The following is a 21,947-nucleotide window of genomic DNA, read 5'->3' as shown; positions in this document are numbered from 1 at the left end:
ACTGCATGCCAATATTCCAGATGAACATAGACACAAAAATAAAATGCTAGCTTACTAAAGCTAACACACATCGAAAATAGAACAAGCCATGATCAAGTGGGATCTATACCAGTGATACGAGGATGGTTCAACATACTGTCACGTATCACATCTTCAGAAAGGAGAACGAAAGCCATCTGACAATCCCAATACCTCCTGAAAAAAGCATTTGATAAAATTCAATATCCCTTCACGATAAAAAAAAAATCTCAAAAAATTAAACAGAAGAAAACTTCAACTTAATAAAAGCCATATATCACAAACCCACAGTTAACATCATATCAGTAAAGGAAAAACTGAAACCCCTTCTTCTAAGAACTGAAACAAGACAATGATGGCCATTTTCACCACTCTTATTCAACATAGTACTGAAAGTACTAGGCAGAGCAATCTGGCAAGATAAAGAAATAACAGACATCCACACTGGGGCCGGCCACAATGGCTCACGCCTGTAATCCCAACACTTGGGAGGCCAAGGCAGGCAGACCACCTGAGGTCAGGAGTTTGAGACCAGCCTGGCCAACATGGTGAAACCCAGTCTCTACTAAAAATACAAAAATTAGCCAGGTGTGGGAGGCTGAGGAAGGAGAATTGCTTGAACCTGGGAGGTGGAGGTTGCAGTGAGCTGAGATTGCACCACTGCACTCCAACCTGAGCAAAAGAATGAGACTCCATCAAAAAAAAAAAAAAAGAAAAAGAAAGAAAACATCCACATTGGAAAAGAGGAAGCCAAATTGTCCTTCTTCGAAAATAGCATAATCTTATATGTAGAGAAACCTAAAAACTCCACCAAAAACTTTTAGAACTGATAAACCATTTTAGTAAAGTGGCAGGATACAAAACCAAAACACAAACTCAGTAGTATTTTTATACACCAATAATAAATAACCAATTAAAAAATACATCAAGAAAGCAATCTTACAATAGCTACCAAAACATGAAATTCTTGGGAATAAATTGAGGTGGTGATTCTCAGTGTTATTTTTTAGTCAACATTTCATTTCTCTCTGTTCTGATCTTTACTAGTTACTTCCTTCTGCTCATTCTGGGTTTGTTTTGCTCTGCTTTTCTAGTTCTTTCAGGTGCATTATTACAATGGTTATTTGAAATATCTCCTACTTTTTTGAGGTAGGCATTTATTGCTATGAACTTTTCTTTTAGTACAACTTTTGGTGTGTGCCACAGATTTTGGTATGTTGTGTTTCAAGGCTTCAAGGAGCTGAAGGATCTCTACAAGGAAAACTACAAAACACTGATGAAGGAAATTAAGAAGGATGCTAAAAAATGGAAAGACATCCCATGCTCATGAATCAGAAGAATTAATATTGTTAAAACAACCACACTACCCAAAGTAATCCACAGATTCAATCCAATGCTCATCAAAATACCAATGTTATTTTTCACAAAATTAAAAAAACAAATCTAAAATTTGTATAGAACCAAAAAAGAACTTGAAGAGCCAAAGCAATCCTAAGCACAAAGAAGCTAGAGACATTACACCACCTGACTTCTAAATCTTTTACAAGGTTACAGCAACCAAAAAAGTATGGTGTTGGTACAAAAAACAGACACATAGACCGATGGAACAGAATAGAGAACCCAGAAATAAATCTACATATTTTCAGCCAACTGATTTTGGACAAAGGTACCAAGAGCATACATTGGGGAAAGGATATCCTCTTCAATAAATGGTGATGGGAAAGCTGAAAATTCATGTGCAGAAGAATGAAACTGAACCCCTATCTCTCATCATGTATAAAAATAAACTTAAGATGGATTAAAGACTTAAACATAAGACCCAACACTGTAAGACTACTAGAAGAAACCTTAGGGGAAACACTTCAGGACACTGGTCAAGGCAAAGATTTTATGGCTAAAACCTCAAAAGCACAGGCAACAGAAACAAAAATAGACAAATGAGACTACAGTAAACTAAAAAACTTCTGTGTAGAAGAGGAAGCAATCAACAGAATGAATAGATAACTTGTTGACTGGAAGAAATATTTGCAAACTATTCATCCAACAAGGGACCAATAACCAGAATACACAAGGAACTCAATGGTAAAAATAAAATAAAATAAATAACATTATTATGAAGTGGGCAAAGGATATGAATAGACAGTTCTCAAAATAAGACATACAAATGGTCAACAGATATATGAAAAATTACTCAGCATCACTCATCACCAGGGAAATGCAAATCAAAACCATGCTGAGGTATCATCTTACCCCCAGGAAGAATGGGTGTTATTAAAAAGACCAAAAAAATCAGATGTTAGTGAGGATGCACAGAAAAAGAAAGTCATACACATTTGGTGAGAGTGTAAATTAGTACAGCCATTGTGGAAAACAGTATGGAGATTTCTCAAAAAGACTAAAACTAGAACTACCATATCATCCAGCAATTCTACCACTGAATATTTATCCAAGTAAAGAAAATCTGTATATCAAAGAGATACCTGCACCCCCACGTTTACTGCAACAATATTCACAAGAGCCAAGATATGGAATTGAATTAAATGTCCATCAGTGAATGAACGGATAAAGTAAATATGGCATATGTACACAATGGAATACTATTCAGCCATAAAAAAGAATACAATTATGTTATTTGCAGCAACATGGATTGAACCAGAGATCATTATGTTATATGAAACATGCCAGGCACAGAAAGATCAATATTGCATGTTCTCACTGATATGTGGGAGCTTAAAAAAGTGGATCTCATGGAAATAGAAATTGGCTTGTTGGTTATCAGAGGCTGGGAAGGGTGTGTGGCAGTCAATGTGGAGGAAGAGTTAAAAGAGGCTGATTAATGTGCACAGACATACAGTTAGATAGAAAAATCAGTTCTAGTGTTCAATAGGAGAGTGGGGTGACTATAGTCAACAACAATATATTGTATATTTAAATAGAGCTAGGAGACAGAATTTGAAATGTTTCCAACACACAGAAATGACAAATACTCAAAGCGATGGATAGTCCAAACACTCTGACATGATCATTACACATTCTATATATGTAACAATATCACATGTAACCACATAAATAAGTAAAAATATGATGTATCAATTCTAAAAATAAACAAGAAGAAGAACCAGGAATAGTAACCCTGGTAACATTTAGAATACAGCTGAAGTCCTAGACAAGATTCAAAGCTCTGCTCCTAATGACCTACATATGCAAAGGTAATAGAATTCTAGAAGTAAGTCTGAAGGTTTGAGCATCTCAGTACAGGGTCTGAGATCTTCTAGAAAGATCACAAGAAGAAGGATTTTCTAGGTCCCTCCTATTAATGCTTAAATGTCCCAAAAAGGCATCTGATTAAGAAACTGCTGATTTCACAAAGAGGAGATTCCTAGAGCATGTGACTTCAGATCAGCCACTCCAGAGGAGGGGAAGCTGGGACACAGGATAGGCCTATACTAGCTTACTCGAGGAAGGAGTGTCTATTTTCTATGAAAGGCTCCTTCTTCCAGGGATACAGAAAGAATTGAAGCATTGAATTATCTTTGCTATTCATCATGGTTCCATTTCAAATATGGCATGCTCATAATATTAGGAACCTCATCCAATAAACTTAATTCTTCAGGCTTCCGGATAGTATTTAATAGATGCATGACCTGAAAAAAATATAGTTCATATCTTTTCCCCAATTCTCTTCTCGCACAAGTAGCGAATCATGGAACAATATAATTTTACCCAAAAGACTACCTAATCCAGGATTTTTTTGAAAGGTCAAAAACCTCCTACTGAGAGTATATGATCTAGATTTAGATGCCACAGGAGACACAGCATTAAATATCACTGTATCACATAAAGAAAAATGTTTGTTCTCAGTAAAGTGTTTATTCTTCTTTGGGGAAATGTCTGCTGAAGTCTCAGTTATTAGTCTATTTCCAATACCTCTCCAATATTTGCTAATCTTTTCAGAAAACAGAAAGCAAACCAAGGCTCAGAGACTCCACAGGCAACATATCTAGTTGGATTTAAATAACATTATGTGTTTATATTACACTTATTTTTGTGGCTACTTCCTGTATGTGGTAAGTGCTACTGCTATATTGTGGCTATATAAAAGGTTTCACCTTAAACAATGTTAAGTTAAAATGATTACATTTTTGACATGCAGTTCTAGAAAAAGAAACAAAAAAAAATTTAATGAATAAATTTACTGGAAATGTTAAGTAAACAATAGTTTAGTTGAACCAAAAATATGGAAGTGGTATGCAAATGATTAAAGTTAAGGAAAAACTCATCTCATCACTACCACTTATTTCACAGCTGAGGAAATTGTTTCCCAAAAGGTTACATGGCTTGCCTAAGGTCACATAGCCAAGCCAATTTCTAGCAAAGCCAGGATTTGAACCTATGTCTCATGATGCTCAGTTTTATCAGTAATCACATGTAGTGGATGCTGGGCATGTTCCTCCAAGGTCTCCCCTTCTGAACTGAGGCAATTATCCCCGCAACCACAGAGAGTATCAGTGACTGACAGCTCTCAGCAGTATCTTCTGGGAACTGCTGTAAGGTTGAAAAAAAAAAAAAGTATACAAGGTCAAGTGACCTTATGATATAGTAAAAATATATATTTGGTCTTCACCCCTACTTCCTGGAACACAAAAAAAAATCCTTCTAATTTCCTGAGTGATAGGAGCATCATTTTGTTATAATATTTGGTCTTAGTCCCTGGTCCCTGACACAAGAGCTTCTAAAACCCTTGGAATGTCCAGAGTGCTCACAGTATCTTTTTGTATGCTAATGAGATGGCTGGTGACTGGAGGACCCTAGGCAGATTCAGGATAGACTCTGGTTGCTAGAAAGACTAAGACATAGTTGGAGGGTTGGAACTTTCAGCCTCAGCTCCCAACTTCCAGGGAGAGGAGAGGGGCTGGAGATCATCAATCAGGCCTATATAATGGAGCCTACATAAAAACCTTAAATGATGGGGTTCAGAGTGCTTCCAGGTTGTTGGACACATCCACACAGGAAGTAGGCTGGTGCACCCTAACTTCTTGGCACTGACGCTCCTGCACACAGGACCCTTCCAGACCTCCTCTATGTACCTCTCCATCTGGCTATTCATTTGTATCCTGTATCATAAACTGGTAAATGTAAGTAAAGTGCTTTCCTGAGTTCTGGGAGCTGTTCTAGCAAATTATCAAACCTGAAGAGGGAGCTATGGGAACTCCAGGGCTTTAAAGTCAATTGGTCAGAAGTTTCAGGTGATTGGCATCTGAAGTAGAAGCAGTCTCATGGGACTAAGTCCTTCACTTGTGAGACCTGATGCTAACTCCAGGTAGTTACTAACAGAATGGAAGTGAAAGGTAGGATACCCAGGTGGCATCCAGAAAGTTGAAGACTTGGTTGTTCGTGTGGGAACCACCTCACACATTTTGTATCAGAAGTGCTGTATTGATACAAACAGATCATAGTAGCCATGTCCCGTATCTGGAAGCAGCCTTCATCCAATGCCCAGTCAATGACGCAGGGGAGAAGGTGTACAGCCTCAACCCCCTTGCTGCAGGATGAGACAACTGCTGAAGGACCGTCTAAGTTCCAGAGTTTAGTGTGTAATCATCTGGAGCCTTTGTTGTGACTACATTGCAGTTCAATCTCCCCTCTGCCCAATCCTACTTCCTCCATTATCCCACGTGTGGATCCAGGCACTCGCCCAATAAAGTTCCTGTATGCAAATCTTTGTCTCAGAAGCTGTTTCCCAAGGAAGCTATAAAACATCATTTTTCTTCTCTATTTCAAATTAAAATATAAAGTTATCAAAATACCATGTAATTAAAGAAGACAAGGAAAAAGTAAATATTAATGTTTTAATTACCTGTGACCAGATTAGAATATTTGACTCAATGCCAAAGGCTGCTATAAAACTTACATTATAAGAACTCAAATAGAGTATTATCATAGATAACATATATGAGTTTAAGGGGATTTTTGGTCAAAAATTAATCATAAGAGAGAGCTTAAATTTAATCTATAGTGTCAATTTTAGATTTTGCTCTAATTTTTGAGGTGACAACCACAAATACAGAGATTCAAATATTTGAACACACATCCACATCAGACAGTAGTTCACATTGTCTAATATTATTTTAAAGAGCATACCACTTTGAAAGAACTTTTGATATAATTTCAAAGATATAAAACTAGAATAGAACACTATAGAATGTTTCCTCACCTAACAAATTCAACAGACACTTAATAAAGGCTATATTTCAGGGAATATAGACTTCAGTAAGATGCTATTGCTATTATCACAGAATATCATCAGTATAATGAAGGGCTGAGACTATCTCATCTCTTCAAATACTGTTGCTGCCTCATTCTCTCCTCTCCATCCAGAACTCCAATTAAATGTACGTCCAACCTTCTCACTCCATGTATCTTGCCTGCCCTTCAGCACGTTCGATTATTTTGACTTTCTCTGCTTCATTCTGTATAGTCTCTTCTGGCCTGATTTTCAATTCTTCTTTGGCCAAGTCTAATCTGCAGTTAAACCCATCTATTGAGCTGTTTGTTTTGGTTCTTTTATTTTTTAGTTCAAGAACTTCTACTGATTAATAGTTCCTCTTCAGATCTACTGTATCACTTCTTGTAGATTATAGTTCACTGTCAAAAATTCCAAACTTGGTTTCTATCTCTTTGACCACAGTAACCAAAGTTCTCTTACATTCTATGTCCAGTAATTTCAGTTTCTGGGGTACCGGTGGAACTAATTCTGTCATCTGTTATTTCTTCTGGTGTTTACCCATATTAGCTTACCTCCCTCTAATGCCTGATTTTTAAATTATTTGTAAAATTAGTATAGGGCCTCATAGGACATTTTCTTCCACCAATGATGTTTTTAATTAGCAACTAGCAGGTACTTAGGATTTTAAAGAATCTGAGACTACCTTTTCAAGTCTTAAAATTTTCTGGGTCAACCAGAAGAGTTGAAGAATGGCTCTATGTGAAGACTAGCTTGTATATGGTTCACTTTTACTTCTAGACAGCAGTCCTTCAGGTCTCAGCCCTAACGCGGGGAGTGGATCACCAGGGTCTCCATTCTTGGAACGCTCTATACTGATCTTGTTCTCCTAGATGAGCGAGGTCACCGAATGTACAATTCAACCTTTCCAGCCACAACTTCCAAAACAGTAAATGCTTCCAAAGCATTTACACATTATTTGAATGTGTTCCCCAAAAGCCATGTGTTAGAAACTTAATCCCTAATACAACTATATTAAGGGATAGAAGGGTAGAACCTTTAAGAGATAACTAGGCAATGAGGTTTCTTCTCTCATGAATGAATTAATGCCATTATTGGGAGTAGGTTTATTATCTCAGGAGTGGATTTCTTAGAAAATGATAAATTTGACCCCCTCTTGCTCTCTCTCACCCTCTCTTTGGCTTTCCATCATGTGATGCCTTCTACCATGTCATGATGCAGCAGGAAGCTCCAGTCAGATGCCAGCCCCTTGATTTTGGACTTCCCAGGCTCTAGAACTATGAGCCAATAAGTTTCTGTCCATTATAAATTGTCTAGTTTTTGGTAATGTGTTACAGCAGTACAAAATAGACTAAGACCAAGGCAAAAGTACCAGAGTTTTTCTCTTTTCTCTGAGTTTCTCGCCTCTCTTGACTTCAATCCATTACAAGCTCATTATATCATTTGAACACTCATTTTTTTAGAATAAGTATTTATATTTTATCCATATTTTTAATTATCTAAAGTTCAACAGTTGGTCTGAAATATCTAATCTACCATTATTCAAAGGCAGAGGTTCATGGACGATTAGAGATCAACTGAGATCCCCTTTCTTTAAAAAATACACTGGGAACATTGCTACCTCTTCATTTATAATAATAATTTATAATTATATGTTCATATTTTTACTCAAGCAACCACAAGGCGTAAGTTCTCAATCCAACTGTGGACAAATCTTCTGAGATTCAAATGTTTAGTTTAAGTGCATATGTATGCTTATCTAGGGAGAGGGCTTCTCATTTTCAGGAGACTCTCAAATGTATATCTGATTCTTCATCTCTGGAAGGACAAGAACCATGTTATATTCATTTTGAGGTTCTCAATGCCTAGTAAAGGTTTGTCGAATAGATTAAGGACAACGATTTTTATAACCAAGTAAATCATAGATGATTCCAGAGAGGTACAAATGCTTGGGTGCAACTTTGGAGAAGGGAGATATACCATCTACTTAGATTGTCAGAAAAGGCTTTTTATGAAAAGTAACATTTTAGTTGATCCATCAAAGGCAATTATGACTTTCACGAGTATAGATCAAGTATGAAAGATGTTCAAGACCAAGTTGGGATGTGGATACAGGAAGAATATTGTGTCCAGTACAGATTTATTAGCGATATATCACAACTGGGAAAATAAATGTGAGATTTACTTTACTGGAAGTTGCTGTATCATTCTGACCTTTAAGAGCTTCATTCCCTAAGACAAAACCCAAGTAGTGTTTAAGTGGCTTATTGCCCTGAATTGTTCACAGGTTTTTATGGATATCTATCTGGAGAAAGTATCTTTAAGTTTCAAAGGGAATCTGTGGGGTTAAAAAAAAAACAAAAACAAAGCTAAAAGCTTATGACTCACTGCCCTGTAGTGTGTGAACTGACAAATGCATAGGCCTAGGCATGACTGCATAGGCAGATAGAAATGCATAGGCATAGCTAAACATGTTACATGTTTACTGAGCATTCTGATCTTCCCCAAGAGACTTGGAGTAATGATGCTACTGTGTTCTCAGTTGGTCACCACAGAATAGAGGGTCATAGAGCAAAGGGCATCAAGAGTGACCACAGCATTTCGGATCTCTTTCTTCCTGACATCAGACATTAGCATTTGAAAGAATTTCAGTAGAAAAGTGTCTACTGATAAAATTCTGAAAAACTTTCCAGCCAGCATTTAGTACAGCATCTGGCACAGGGAGACATTTAATAAACATATGAACAGTAACAAGAGAGTAATATTGTCAAAAAAACAGATGAGATTACTAGACAAATCTCCTAGCACTGATGTCAACACAGAGAAGATCTGACCCATAGGATCCAAGTCAACCAGAAAATCAGTGGCAGTACCCAAAATCAACTTTGGCCCTCCTGGAGCCCAGCTAAGAAGCCTATATATGTTAATTTAAATAAATATGTGTATCAAATTTCAAACTTTCAAATGTTATCACGTAGAGCTCTATTGGGTAGCAGAGAAATGAGGTTTTCCAGTAAAAGAAATTTTAAAGCTATAAATGGGTTAACTATTGGCACAAGCAAGTGAAGAATGGTATGGCAGAGAGGCTCTAGGAAAGAAACAAGATAGAAGGAAAAGGAAATGATGTGGTATGAAACTCAAACATCATTAAGTATAAGAGTTAGATCAGCGGGGGGAAAGCCTTGCAGCAAAAATAATCCATTAAAGAAAAGTTTGATAAAGTTCAGTATTAAAAAGTAACATATGCAATATCAAAAAATAAAGAGCATAAACAAAGTGAAGCTCAAGTGAAATGCCAGAAAAAAACACACTTCTATTTATTTAAATTACAGCACAACATGAACTAAAAAAACTATATAACTATCACCCAAGATAGAGCTGGCTACATGTGTTGGCATAAAAAATGTTCAAGTACCTCGGATGTAGGAAAAGCAAATTGAAGATACAGGTATATAATTATAGAAAAATCTCATTGCTATATGTATATAAATATTTAGAAGAATACTTAGCAAGTGATTGTGAAGTAGTCTTAGGAAGCAGAATTTAATGGGGTGGATTTTTCCTCCCTATAATTTATATCTGCATATTAATTAAATTTTTTTACAAATAATGAACTGGTATTATTACCTTTACAGAAAAATATGTTTAGTGGAGAAAAGACAGGCAAACACAAAAGGGATGTCGTGGACTGGTGAATGGAATGGAATGGAATCTGGAGTCAGACTGCCAGTGTTTAAATTGTGACTGCCACTTAAAGACTGCAAGAGCTTAAGCAAACGCCTGGCGTTATCTGTAAAATGGGAAAAAATAGCCATATATACCTCACAGGATTGTTGTGAGGTTACATAAGAGAAGACAGGAAAAATGCTTAGACTATTTCCTGGTACACAGTAAGTCCTTGACAAATGTGAGGGGTTCTTGACAAAAACACTTCTTGAATTTTAATACTCATTTTTCTTCCAATATTATCATCATCTTAATCTCATCTGCAGTGCAAAAATTTAATTGTCATTCAGGACTTTTTTTTTTCCTTAAGAACATATTAGGTTGGTGCAATTAAAGTCAAGGAGAAAGTGGCATTTGCTCTTAATCTAAATATGAAAAGTAAAAGGTGTCTGCATTATCTTCAGGACTGGCTGGCTTAATTGTCTTTCGAGGGCTAGGATGTGGATGCTCTGGGTCAAAACTGTGGGGTATTGAGCTAGCACTGACTGGTGGGATCTGGAGATTAGAAATGTTAACATACATTGTTTTGGGGGAATTGGTGGGGGAAAGGGTGAGGGGAGAATTCATTGCTGACCATTCATTGGAGAAGCGGCTTTTCTCCAAGTCCCCTAGGAAAAGCTTCATCAGATACCGTGACTGTGAAACCTGACCCTGCCTTTAATGTGAAACCTGAAGCTAAAGCGATCCTTATCACCATATGGCCTTCTGATCAGAATCAGAATGGCTCTCTTGAGCCTCTAGAAATAACCCCGTTGTAAACCTCTGCATCTATTGCTTATATCATTTTATCCCAATCAAGTAAGGACCAGAATTCATATCAACACAAGGCCTCCAAACCACTTATAGGGTCATTAGCTAGTGGCATAAACCAACCGGAGGAATGTCCCTAGGTTTCCGACAGACCTAACTTCAAATCCACTCACATCAGAACAGTTATAACATGCTGAAACCAGTTTCCAAACCAAGAGAAAATTAACACTCACAAGCCAGCGGAGATATAACGTGGCATCGATCTGAAACCATTACCTGCCAAATGTGTTCCGTGGACTCCTAATGTCCTGTGAAATACCAGTGGGTTTTGCCAAAAAAATTTTATCTGATTTCCAAGATAATTTAGAAATACCATATATTATGTCTCCAACTTATTAATATACCATACACATTCATTTTATTTGTCAATCAACAAATATTTATTGAGCACCTCGCATGTACCAGACAGTGCTTTAGGTAGTGTTAGAGTGAACCCCAAGTTTCTCTTCAAGGCATCAGTATGTCAGTATGCTCAGCCCTCCTATTCTTTAATTCTCTATTTTAAAGTTTCACTTCCTTGTAATTTCAGTAAACGACCTTCTCCACCACTTCTAATCAGTAGTTCACATCTGTTCCCCCAGCTCCCAGCTCCATCCTGACTCATCCCGGTCACCTGCTCCAGTCACCTTCTTTGACCTCGATCACCCCTGGCTACCTGCTCTGACCCTCCTGTAACCATCCTTCCCACAAAAACACCCACCCTGCCACTCCAGCTCGGACAACTGCTCTTTTTATAATAACCAGTGGGGATCAGTCTAGCTTGCGAGGTCTAACCCTAGCCAATAGAGAAACGACACAGCAGTAGGGACGACCCCTGTCAGGCATAGGGACCCCTTCCCTCCTCGTCCAAGCATGCGGCCACCATTGCTCCATCCATACACCGCACCCTTCTATACAAGTAAACCGCCTTGCTGAGAGGATTTATCTTCCAGTGCTATTTCTTTTGTGGCACCGAAATTTTACTTATAACAGTAGTATGGAAAAAGAGTAAGCAAGACAGATAAGACATCAACTATGATGGAAGAAGAAAAGAAGCACAAAAACAAATATTAGGGAACACACAGACAGGTAAATGAGAGAGGTGGGGCATACAGTGACCCGGTAACTAATCGGGCTATCACAGAAATCCTCTCTGAGTAAAAGGTATTTAAACTGAGAATTGAAAGACATGAGTGTCTTTAAAGAATTTTTTTTAAATGAAGATTTTTCAGTAAAGAAATATAGTAAATTTATTTATCCTGACATTTCAACTCCATCTGTCCCCACAACTTTTTTGAATGGAACACCCATTGGCATTCCAGGAAACACTAGTGTTCTTTGGAATCCAGTTCGAGAAGTGCTGGTTTTATCTTGGGATTCTAGTGCTGTTGAATGTAGACCATTATCTACAGAATAGTCACCCATCACACATCAGTGCTGCTGAAATAACCTGAAAGCCCACCCCCGAGGGCTAATGGATACAGGCGCTTTCTCCACTGATAGCCAGACAAGCTGTGGTGGTAGCAGGAGACTCGGGAGATGACGCTCTGGTTCTCCAAGACTTGTCCCCAGAGGCATGGTTTGATCTGTTGCTTTTACAAGAAGGGTAGCCTGGGAGTGGAGAGCATCCACCACAGAGAGGTAAGTTCCCACCTGGCAGTTTGCCACAGCAATTAGCCCCCGGTGCTCCATTCATTATCTTTCCACCCCATCTCCCACCCTTATACCAGGCTTGTGATTCAAAGGCCCTCAGACCAGGGGCAACAAACTATGGCCTGTGGGCCAAATCTAACCCACTGCCTGTTTTCTAAATAAACTTCCACTGGAACACAGACATACCCATTCATTTGTATATTGTCTACAGCTGCAGTGGCAGGGTTGAGCAGTTGCAACAGGGATCCCATGTATGGCTGACAAAGCCTTAAAACTTGCCACTGGCCCTTTGCAAGAGTTTGCTGATCCGTGTTCTGGGCACCTGTTCTGCACCCTGTGAGCCAGTCCTCCCAGCCTGTGGAGACAGCTACTGTCCTGGCCGGCTGAGCTAGGTGAGGGTTTCCATCTTCCCTAGAAGACACCTACACCTGGGGAAATCTATTGACAGTCTTCTAAATGGCCCCCCTTTTCCTCAGAAAGTTAATGTACCTGGTGAGGGCACTTGTGCTGGTATGATTGAGATTCCCGCTGCTAAAATTCCAGCTATGCCACTTGTTCACTCTGTGATCATGGAAAATTCAGTAACCTCTCCAATCTTCCATTTGAAAGCTTTAAAATGAGAATAATATTAACTGCCTCACAGGATTGTTGGAAAGATTAAATGGGCTCATGCCTGCAATCCCAGCACTTTGGGAGGCTGAGAAGGGCAGATCACTTGTGATCAGGAGTTCGAGACCAGCTCTAGCCAACACGGTAAAACCCTGTCTCTACTAAAAATACAAAAATTAGCTAGGCATGGTGGTGCATGCCTGTAATCCCAGCTACTCCCAAGTAGCTGAGGCAGGGTAATCCCTTGAACCTGGGAAGCAGAGGTTGCAGTGACCCAGGACTGTGCCACTGCACTCCAGCCTGGGTGAGAGAGTGACTCTGTCTCAAAGAATAAAAAAAGATTAAATTAGATGATACATGTGAAAAACTCTGCATAGCTCCTGACTTGCACAAGCTGTTTCATAAATGTTAGTTATTATTTTAAGTGTTATAAAAAGGACCAAGAAGCGGAACTGAACACACAAGACATAAATGTTATGAGTAATCCTTTGATGCAAAGCATCTCAAATCACTTTCAACTAACAAATATGTGTTAAGCAAGTTTTGGCAAGATCTGGAACATCCAGTGCTTTCACTAGCTAATGGCACCCATGTGGCTAATAGATGTTTGTTTTGGAGCTACCATTCTTGAAAACCATTTGTTGTTATCTATAAAGCTGAACATATGTGCACCCTAACATCCCACAACTTCACTCCTAGACATATACTCGACAGACATGCATACAGTTGTTTGCAAAGACAGATAATAGAATGTGCAAAGCAGCACTATTTTGTTATAACTCCAAATCGGAAACTGCCCCAAATACCACCAACTCCAGAATGGACATAGAAATTGTGGTATATTCACACGATGGCATGCTATTGACCAATGAGAATGAACCATCTACAACAACATAGGGCTATATGGAGGAAAATAGCACAAAGTTAAGCAACTTAAGTTATCTGCACAAATTTAAGCAACTTAAGTTATTTGCTTAACTTTGTGCGATTCCTCCACGTTACTGCGTGTTACTCCCGGGAAGTGGGAGTGAGGGGCCCTGCTGGGATGCTCAGAGTGTACTGCTACTTCACCTGGGTTCTAGTTACACAGATATATTCAGTTTGTAAAAAGTTACCAAAAAACAGAAAGAACGGAGAGAGAAAAGAAGGAAAGGAGGGAGGGAAAGAGGAAGGGAGACATACTGAGCCCACGCTCTTGGCCGTTCTGTTTTCTTTCACGCCCTCCTTTATATTCATTTTTTTGTTCCTGGCTCTTGACCTTGACTGCTCTCTTGTCTCTTATCACCTTTCCTCTAACAAAAACCTGATTTGTAGATCTATGGCTTTGAAGGAACCATGTAGTCTTTGCTCAGTGAAAAAGCACAGACCCCACAAACCCTCCACTTTCTTTATTTCAGGCCTGGCGAAAGGAGATGGGACTCACACCCAGGAGGATGAATTTCCATACACTCATTGCTGAAATACGAAGAGGTGCCCAGGCTGTTTGATTCATAGCTGCCTGTCCCACAATTGCAGATACAGTAATTGATAATCCAGAGCAAGTTCTCTTCCCCAACTCCCAGGGCTGGAACTGAGGCTGTGTTTGGTTTTCAAAAGATCAGTTCCAGTTTTAGAAACGGAGTAAATTGTGGAGAAAATGTTGCCAAGTGACGGATTTCTGCTGTGGGCATGGGTTTCTGCTGGCCATTTCCCTCAGCATATCAGCAGCAATGCCAAATCTCCAATTACACCTCAAAGCCCCACTGGCCCCTGTCCTTCACCCCCTGCCTTGCAGAGGTGGGTGTTCAGGGAAACAGATCCAAAATCTGGGCTCAGAAGATGAAAATGCCAACTGCTCCCAATTCGAGAGTGGGGATGAGACTTCTTGACTCAACTCTGGTTAATTCAGCCATGCTGTCAGAGCTGCTTTGATGCAAGGACATTTGAATGCTGCCCCTAAAATAACTTATGTTTCTTCCAAATTAAAAACAATAATTTAAAAAAAAAAAAAAACAAGTGTTTTAGAACAGTTCTCCTGCCCCAGTCCCTGAGCCTCAGTTCATCCCAGCCCTTCCTCCTAGGGTTAGAAAGACTCAGAATGAGGTGAGATACAAGGACGAGGTAAGTGACAGGAGCGGCTGAAGGTTGGAACTAAGAGTTAGGAACAGGCATAGGAAGAAGTCCAGTGACAAAAGCCTGGTGGAGAATGGGGAATGAGGACAGATCACATTACGTGATAAGAAAAAACAGTGCTGCAGCCATGTCGAATGTTCCCAGTCCAAAGAGCTCTGCAATTATCACCTTGGCTGCATGTCCTGCAGCTTCACCACTCACATGCAGGGATAGGCAGCCATTACCAAGGGCATGGCTGGACCGGATGCTTGCCACTCAAGACCCTCCAGCATTTGGCCAAACTTCCATCTCCATCTCATTTCCTCCCCTTCATGAACTGTCATTTTAAATCAAACTCCATGCCATGGCAAATCCCACCCTCACGGGGGAAGATCACTAGGCACCCTCCTCATCCTGATAAATGTACCTCCCCCTGCTGAAATCAGACCCATTTTCCAAGGCCTTCCCTGAATCCCTAACCAGGAAAAGTTTCTTCCCCAACTTCCAGAAAATTTTCTGTTGATGTTTACCTTTACCATGGCATTGACCGCACGCAAACTTGCTTTACGAATAATTTTGTTTCTTCCTCCTAGCTCCTATGCTGCATTTTCATGAGGGCGGTGTGACTGCATTTCATTACAATAAGTGCTCCAAGTTATTGGGTATGTACCAATGTGCTTACTTCTTTCCATAAATTTTCTCTAAACTTATAAAAACCCTATAAGTAGGTGTTATAATTCTCATTTTTACACATCTCTTCCAGCACATAGAAAGCTATATCTAGGTGGATGAATGGATAGATGGATGGGTGGATGAACATGTGAATGAGATGGATGGATCAATTGATGAATGGGTAAATGAACAGGTGGATGAACATGTGAATGGGATGGATGGATCAATTGATGAATGGGTGAATGAATAGGTGGATGAGTGAATACATGAATGGATAGAGGAGTATTGAAAACATTCAGTTGACTCAAATCCAAAGTATTACCTTCCTTCATTAGGAGTTCCTTGCCCCTACACCAAATAAGAATGTGGAAGATGACTTCAATTCTAAATAAGGCTTCCTGTAGTGTAGAAAATTCATATTTCCCCCAACTGTCAGGTTTATCAGATGAAGGCAATACCCCCCAAAAAAAGAGTATTCTGTACGTAACTTAAGCAACATAAACCAGTGAAAAGGCTTTAGGGGAACAAAACCTGCCTCACATCTCTTATCTGAGGATTTACTAAGTTTCTGTCCTTAAGCCTTGAGCAGCTTACCCTTTCCTTGACCATCAGTGTCCTCTATAAGACAGTAGAACAACCACGCCTCCCTCACAGGTGACAGAGGGAGGAAAGTTAGGTAATGGAGGTAAAAGCCTGGCACAGGTAGACCCTTAATAATTGTTCATTTTCTCCAATCTCTAATTCCAAGAAATTTAAGAAGCTATGAAAGTAATGAGGTCTTGAAAAACAAAATACCAAATGAAGGTTTCTCCCACTTACAGCTCAGCATATGCCTATGCACCGTCATCACCCCTTCCCTGCCCAGGCTGATTGTCACAAAGCCATTCCTTAGGCTCTGACAGATGTAATTTCTCGCCAGTTTTGTTCCTTGTCCATTTGGCACCCATCCTCATAGGATTTCCTCTTTCTTTGCTTCTATTAATGCCTGAAATTAAGACAGTTTTCAGTTTGTTTTTATGTTTGAGTTGTGGTTGAAGCAGACATCTCCCACAAACCCAGAAAGCCTCAAACTTCCCAGGAAACTTTGGAAAATCTACACAGTGTTCGCTACCAAAAGGAAAGTTCTTCCCTTGATTTGTCCAAATCCTTCTGTTTAAGTCCAAGGGAAAAGCTCAGTTTCCTTTCCACCTGGCCTATGGATACAATAGATGGATGTTCCCATGTCCCCCATGGAGAGTTCTACAAGGGAAAATTTCAGACACATGTTTTGGAAGCAAAAGTCCCAAGTGCTATGAATGAAACATATCAGTCATCATTTTTCTACCCTTTCTCTATTTGCAGCCCAGAAGCTAAAGTCACCTGTTATCTTGGAAATAATCCCTGAAGGATCAAGTCCAAGGGAGAAAAGTGGACTGGTCACCCCAGCCAAGGGTATCTAAGTTCCATGCTCACTCAAGACAGGAAGCCCCACATCCTGCAGCATCATTCATAATCCATTATGGATGTGTTGTTCTTGGAGCTCAAGTTGAGAAAAAAAGTTAACTATGCACATTTTGGCAAAGATGTAGACCTGGGTTTGATCTAAGCAGCTATCACATAAAATAATAAAGTACAAATGCAAATGGCAAAAATGTGCCCATATCACAACGTAGAGTGTGCCAAAGCTGACCGAATAATTATACATTTTTCATCTTTCAATAAAGGTACTTAACTGGCATTTTGTGGGACACTGCTGGGTGAGAGCTCGCAGCATCAGAGCTGGCAGGGAGCCCACATCCTGCAATCCTGGCAGTTCCCCATCTTCTCCATTAGCTCAAACCACATGGAGAGATGAGAGCGGGACAAATGAGACACCTCTTTTTTTTCCAAGTATATTGGAGTCCACCCAGGAAAAAAGCAAGGCAGGTTGATGAAAAGTGTAGGCAAGCGTTCCCAGCCTCTCCACTGCATACTCCACTAGGGAAATCATAAAACCACAGTCATTTGAACAGCCATTTAGAGTTGACAAGTGCTTTTCAAATGTATTCTCTTAATCCTCACACAAAGTGCTGAGGAACGTTTTTTTATGGCCCTTCTTTCACAGAATACATCCATGGAGGCTCAGAGAGGTCGAGGGACTTTCGTAAGGATAAACAGCCAGTAAGTGCCAGAAAAGGGCCTGGATCCAGTCCTTTCTGCCTCCAACACCTGTGCCGTGGGCTGCCTGCCTCCCTCCTCACTCAGACCCACATCAGTCCGTCTGATTCTCTGCCTCACACCCACGCTGTAAAGGCCAGGAAGCTGGAACATGTCTGGGTAGAAATCAGATCCTCAGACCTTCAGGACAGAGATAAAAAAGCTGTTTTTAAATTGTGGTAGGAAGAACTACTTTCCCCTTCCTCATGTGTGCAGGAAAAGGTTAACAGGCAGAAAACTGATGTTTCGTAGTGGCCCGGTTTCTTTTATGCCCCTAAAGAGTCAGAAATGGTGATGTGCTCACGTAGGGAGACCTCCACAAACACAGCACGGGGATATTCTGTTATGCTTGCGATGGCTTTTCCTGGCCCTCCAATCTCTTTCTTCCTTCCCTTGGCAATCTTTTGGGGCACTCCTAAAAGACGGGAACTGAGACCTAAGCTCGCATGCGGTTTGAACCTATTCACTGGTTTCCCCGAAGGTTTGAGAAGCAATTCAAAGCCTTCTGTCACCTCTGTGCACAAGGAGAGACACACTGGTTTGAATCGGTAAGATCTTTGGGATCCCCAACTGAGACAGCTTCAGCTAACCCTTCTCGAAAACAATGAGGGCTCACCTAGTTTATGGGAGAGGACATCAAATCCATCATGAAAGATCATTCCACAGAATGTAGGTTCTGGGTTCTCTTTTTTCAAATGTGTTTCAGAGTTCTGACTTCTACCATAGATAGAAACAGGGCTCATGGAAGCACTCGGTGTGGGCCGGGCCAGGAACCCACGTCAATTCTAAACCAAACTCTGATCATCTGAAGTATACACAGGAAGCATGCTCCTGCTATCATAATGTTCTGGTTAATTGGGAACCAAGTAGAGTCTAGTGAACATAATTAAATCTTTCTTTGATAATTGAGAATCTTGCAGTGCCCTGGGGTGATCATGCTAAACATCAATTATCAATTCTCACTGGTGGGAATGCAGGCAATTGAGCTCAACCTGAAGTGACTTCGAGGCCAGCTACAGGACACCCATTTTTACTGAACCCCTAATACCAATTTATTATTTTCCCTCTTTCCTAGACAGCTAGTGCAAGGAAAATTCTGTCAACGCGACACTTTTAAGTTGTTTGAATCACAGTTAATCAAGATCTCCATATAAGTATTCAGAAATTAGAAGGACTCTCAGAATGTCAGCTTATTATACCTGGTTATTAAATCAAATAAATCTAGCCAGATAAAAATAAATCCTTGGATTTATTTTGCAAATTTGTTTTGAAGTCCACTCCTGCCTCCAACACCCCTGGCCAGATACATTCTCGCCTTGCGTGCCTCAGATAGAATGAGTCAAAGGACGCCAAGTCAAATGAATACTGAAGTCCCAGTTCTGCTACTAAGTAGCCGTATGACATCAAGGAGCCTATTTCACTTCTGAGATTCAGTTTCCTTATATGCACACCTGAGGGTTGGATTTATTGGTTCTTAAACTTTCAGGAATACAGATCTTCCTAAGAATCAAGAGAAAAATGGCCAGGCACGGTGGCTCACGCCTGTCATCCCAGCACTTTGGGAGGCAGTGGTGGGTGGATTACCTGAGGTCAGGAGTTCAAAACCAGTCTGGCCAACATGGTAAAACCCGTCTCCACTAAAAATACAAAATATTAGCTGGGCGTGGTGATGACAGCCTATAATCCCAGCCACTTGGGAGGCTGACGCAGGAGAATTGCTTGAACCCAGGAGGCAAAGGTTGCAGTGAGCTGAGATTGCGCCATTGCACTCCGGCCTGGGGTCAGAGCAAGACTCTGTCTAAAAAAAAAAAAAAAAATTGGAGAAAAATTAAGAACATTTTTCTCAGCAGAGAAAAAGCAAAATAAGAACAAGATGTTTACATTCTAAATGGGGCATGGACTCCCTCAAGCCCACCATGTTGTGACCCCTTCCATGAACTTCAAGCTTAAACTCCTGAGGTAGAAGACCCCTTGGGCCTCTTTGAACACCAGCATCCTCCAAATCCAGCTAAATGCAAGCATAGACAGTCGTGGTTCTCAACCTTAAATCTACATGATCTACATGGAGACCCCCAGGGAGTTTTCAAAATCTAATGCTTAGATTGATCCCTAGACCGGTTAAATCCGTATCTTTGGGGGTGAGTCCCAAGCATGAGTATTTTGTGGCCCTCTCCAGGTGATTCTAATGTGCAGACAAGTTGGCAAACCACTGCTCTAGAACAAGCATTCTCAAAATCAGGACTGAACAGCTTCCCCCAGGGAGAAGACACATTCCCAGGCTACTGCCCTACGTGATTCAAACACCTTCCAGTCGGACCCTGCCTGAGAATATGCACCAATCATCAGCATCCCAGGGCATTCTGACATAACTACAATTTGGAAGCCCAGTAAGATAGCCATTTAGCAGGAGAAGCCCAGAAGGGTCCTCTCCTCAGCTACCCTGTCCTCCCAGTCAGCTCTACATGCCCTCAGCAGGTCTCCAGCCTTGTTCAGAAAGAGCTTAACAGACCTCCTTCATTTCCCAAACAGGCTTTTTCTCCACCTTCCCCATCTCTAGCAAACATGAATCTTTTACCCAGAGCCTCTGATCCCACCAGGATCAATAATTTAAGCAGAACAATCATCAACATCGTCATGTTTAATATTTGAACTCCATAGCATCACTCAGGTCAGTTTCAAGGTGAGAGCCGACTCCTGCTCTGTTGCTGTTAGCAAACTGGGCCAGTGATTGCCAAAGGGGACTGTGTGCCCAGCTCCCAGGCAGGCCAGCCCAGGCAAAGACCCAGCCGGCGGGGTTCTGAACCCACACTACCCTTTCCTACCTGAAGCGTGTGCAGCAGGACCTGTAGCCCACTAGTTTCTTGTTCGGCCATCCTTTCCTTGGGTCCTAGGGAACCGCTGCCTGCGGCCAGATCCAGGCTGGAGAGGCGGCGGCTGCCAAGCTGACCTCGCTGCCCGCCTTGCAGGAGACGGCTGCACAGAGGCCTCAGCTGCACATGCTGCTGAGTGTGAAGTCACCGCGGTGCAACCCTAGACCTCGGCACAGGCGTGAATACCCCCCGACTCCCACTGTGGGGATTAGGTGAGCCCTGGCTGTGGGGAGGGCTGAGCATTTGGGTGCAGGGGTGGGGAGGGCACCAGCATGAGTCACTCACCCACCTCCAGGCCCATGCAGGAGCACAGCAAAGGAGAAGCCACCCTGGATGGCTGACAGGCATTCCCAGCTGGCCTGCTCAGACTCCCTCTAGAGGCTCCCTCAGCCCGCCCTGCTACCCGCCCCCCACACCCAACCCCTTTATTTTGGTCTGTTGCCGGCTCCCGGGTAACAGGAGACCCGAGTGCTTGCACAACTGTGGCAGTTCAGGGCACAGAAACCCGGGGCCCCCTGAGGTCGGTCCCAGGCTTAGAAACAGGAGCTCCAGCTGAAAAGGAAAATAATGACATTTTCTATGGACCAGGTCCCTTACATAATATTTTAATTTTTTACAGCAACCTTATAGAGGTGAGTGCTATTAGGACTAGCCCGCCCCTGTTTTACAAGTAAGAAAACTGAGGCACTAAAATGTTAAGCCACAAGAACACAGAGCTTAGGAGTGCATGTCAGGCCTCAAATAGGCAAGCTGGCACCAGAGCACAAGCACTAACCATTGCACCATCCTGCCTCTTGCTGCTGTAAATACTTCAATCAAAGTGATGGAGGGCTGAGAGCCCTGCCCTCAGCCTCAGGGATGGGGCGAGTTTCCTTCAGACCAATGTAGAGTCCATGATCCCTTTCTGTGTTTTCTGCTGGGGATGTATGAGCAGAGCCGTAGTGACTGGCTTCTCCTCCTCCCCATATCAACATCCTTCAATGCTGGCTTCTCAAAGTCTGGCGCAGAGAGTCACCTGGAAGCTTGTTAGGACCCTCCCCAGAACCACTGTGTCCCACGCTGCATTTCAACCAGATCCCTGGGAGATTTAACAAAAGGAC

At 41.2% G+C, this 21,947-nt stretch overlaps 1 protein-coding gene across 4 annotated transcripts in view; it reads right to left on the bottom strand.

Moving 5' to 3' along the window:
• The window catches only part of AGBL1 (AGBL carboxypeptidase 1), a 786,993-nt gene extending 765,798 nt beyond the window's left edge, over positions 1-21,195 (bottom strand). For 3 of the 4 annotated variants that reach the window (XM_012438697.2, XM_064376229.1, XM_064376228.1), the window contains exon 1: positions 21,133-21,195. In XM_012438697.2, coding sequence (XP_012294120.2) covers positions 21,133-21,195 — 63 coding nt within the window. Of the gene's footprint in view, positions 1-20,799; positions 20,913-21,132 lie in introns of those variants that run through there. The other variant, XM_012438698.2, reaches the window with a different exon arrangement.
• Positions 21,196-21,947: the final 752 nt, after the last annotated feature.

Source organism: Aotus nancymaae, unplaced genomic scaffold, assembly GCF_030222135.1.
Source record: "Aotus nancymaae isolate 86718 unplaced genomic scaffold, 86718_ANA_hifiasm-v0.15.2.pri h1tg000014l, whole genome shotgun sequence".
Classification (NCBI taxonomy): domain Eukaryota; kingdom Metazoa; phylum Chordata; class Mammalia; order Primates; family Aotidae; genus Aotus; species Aotus nancymaae.
This window is presented reverse-complemented; position numbering and strand designations above follow the sequence as displayed.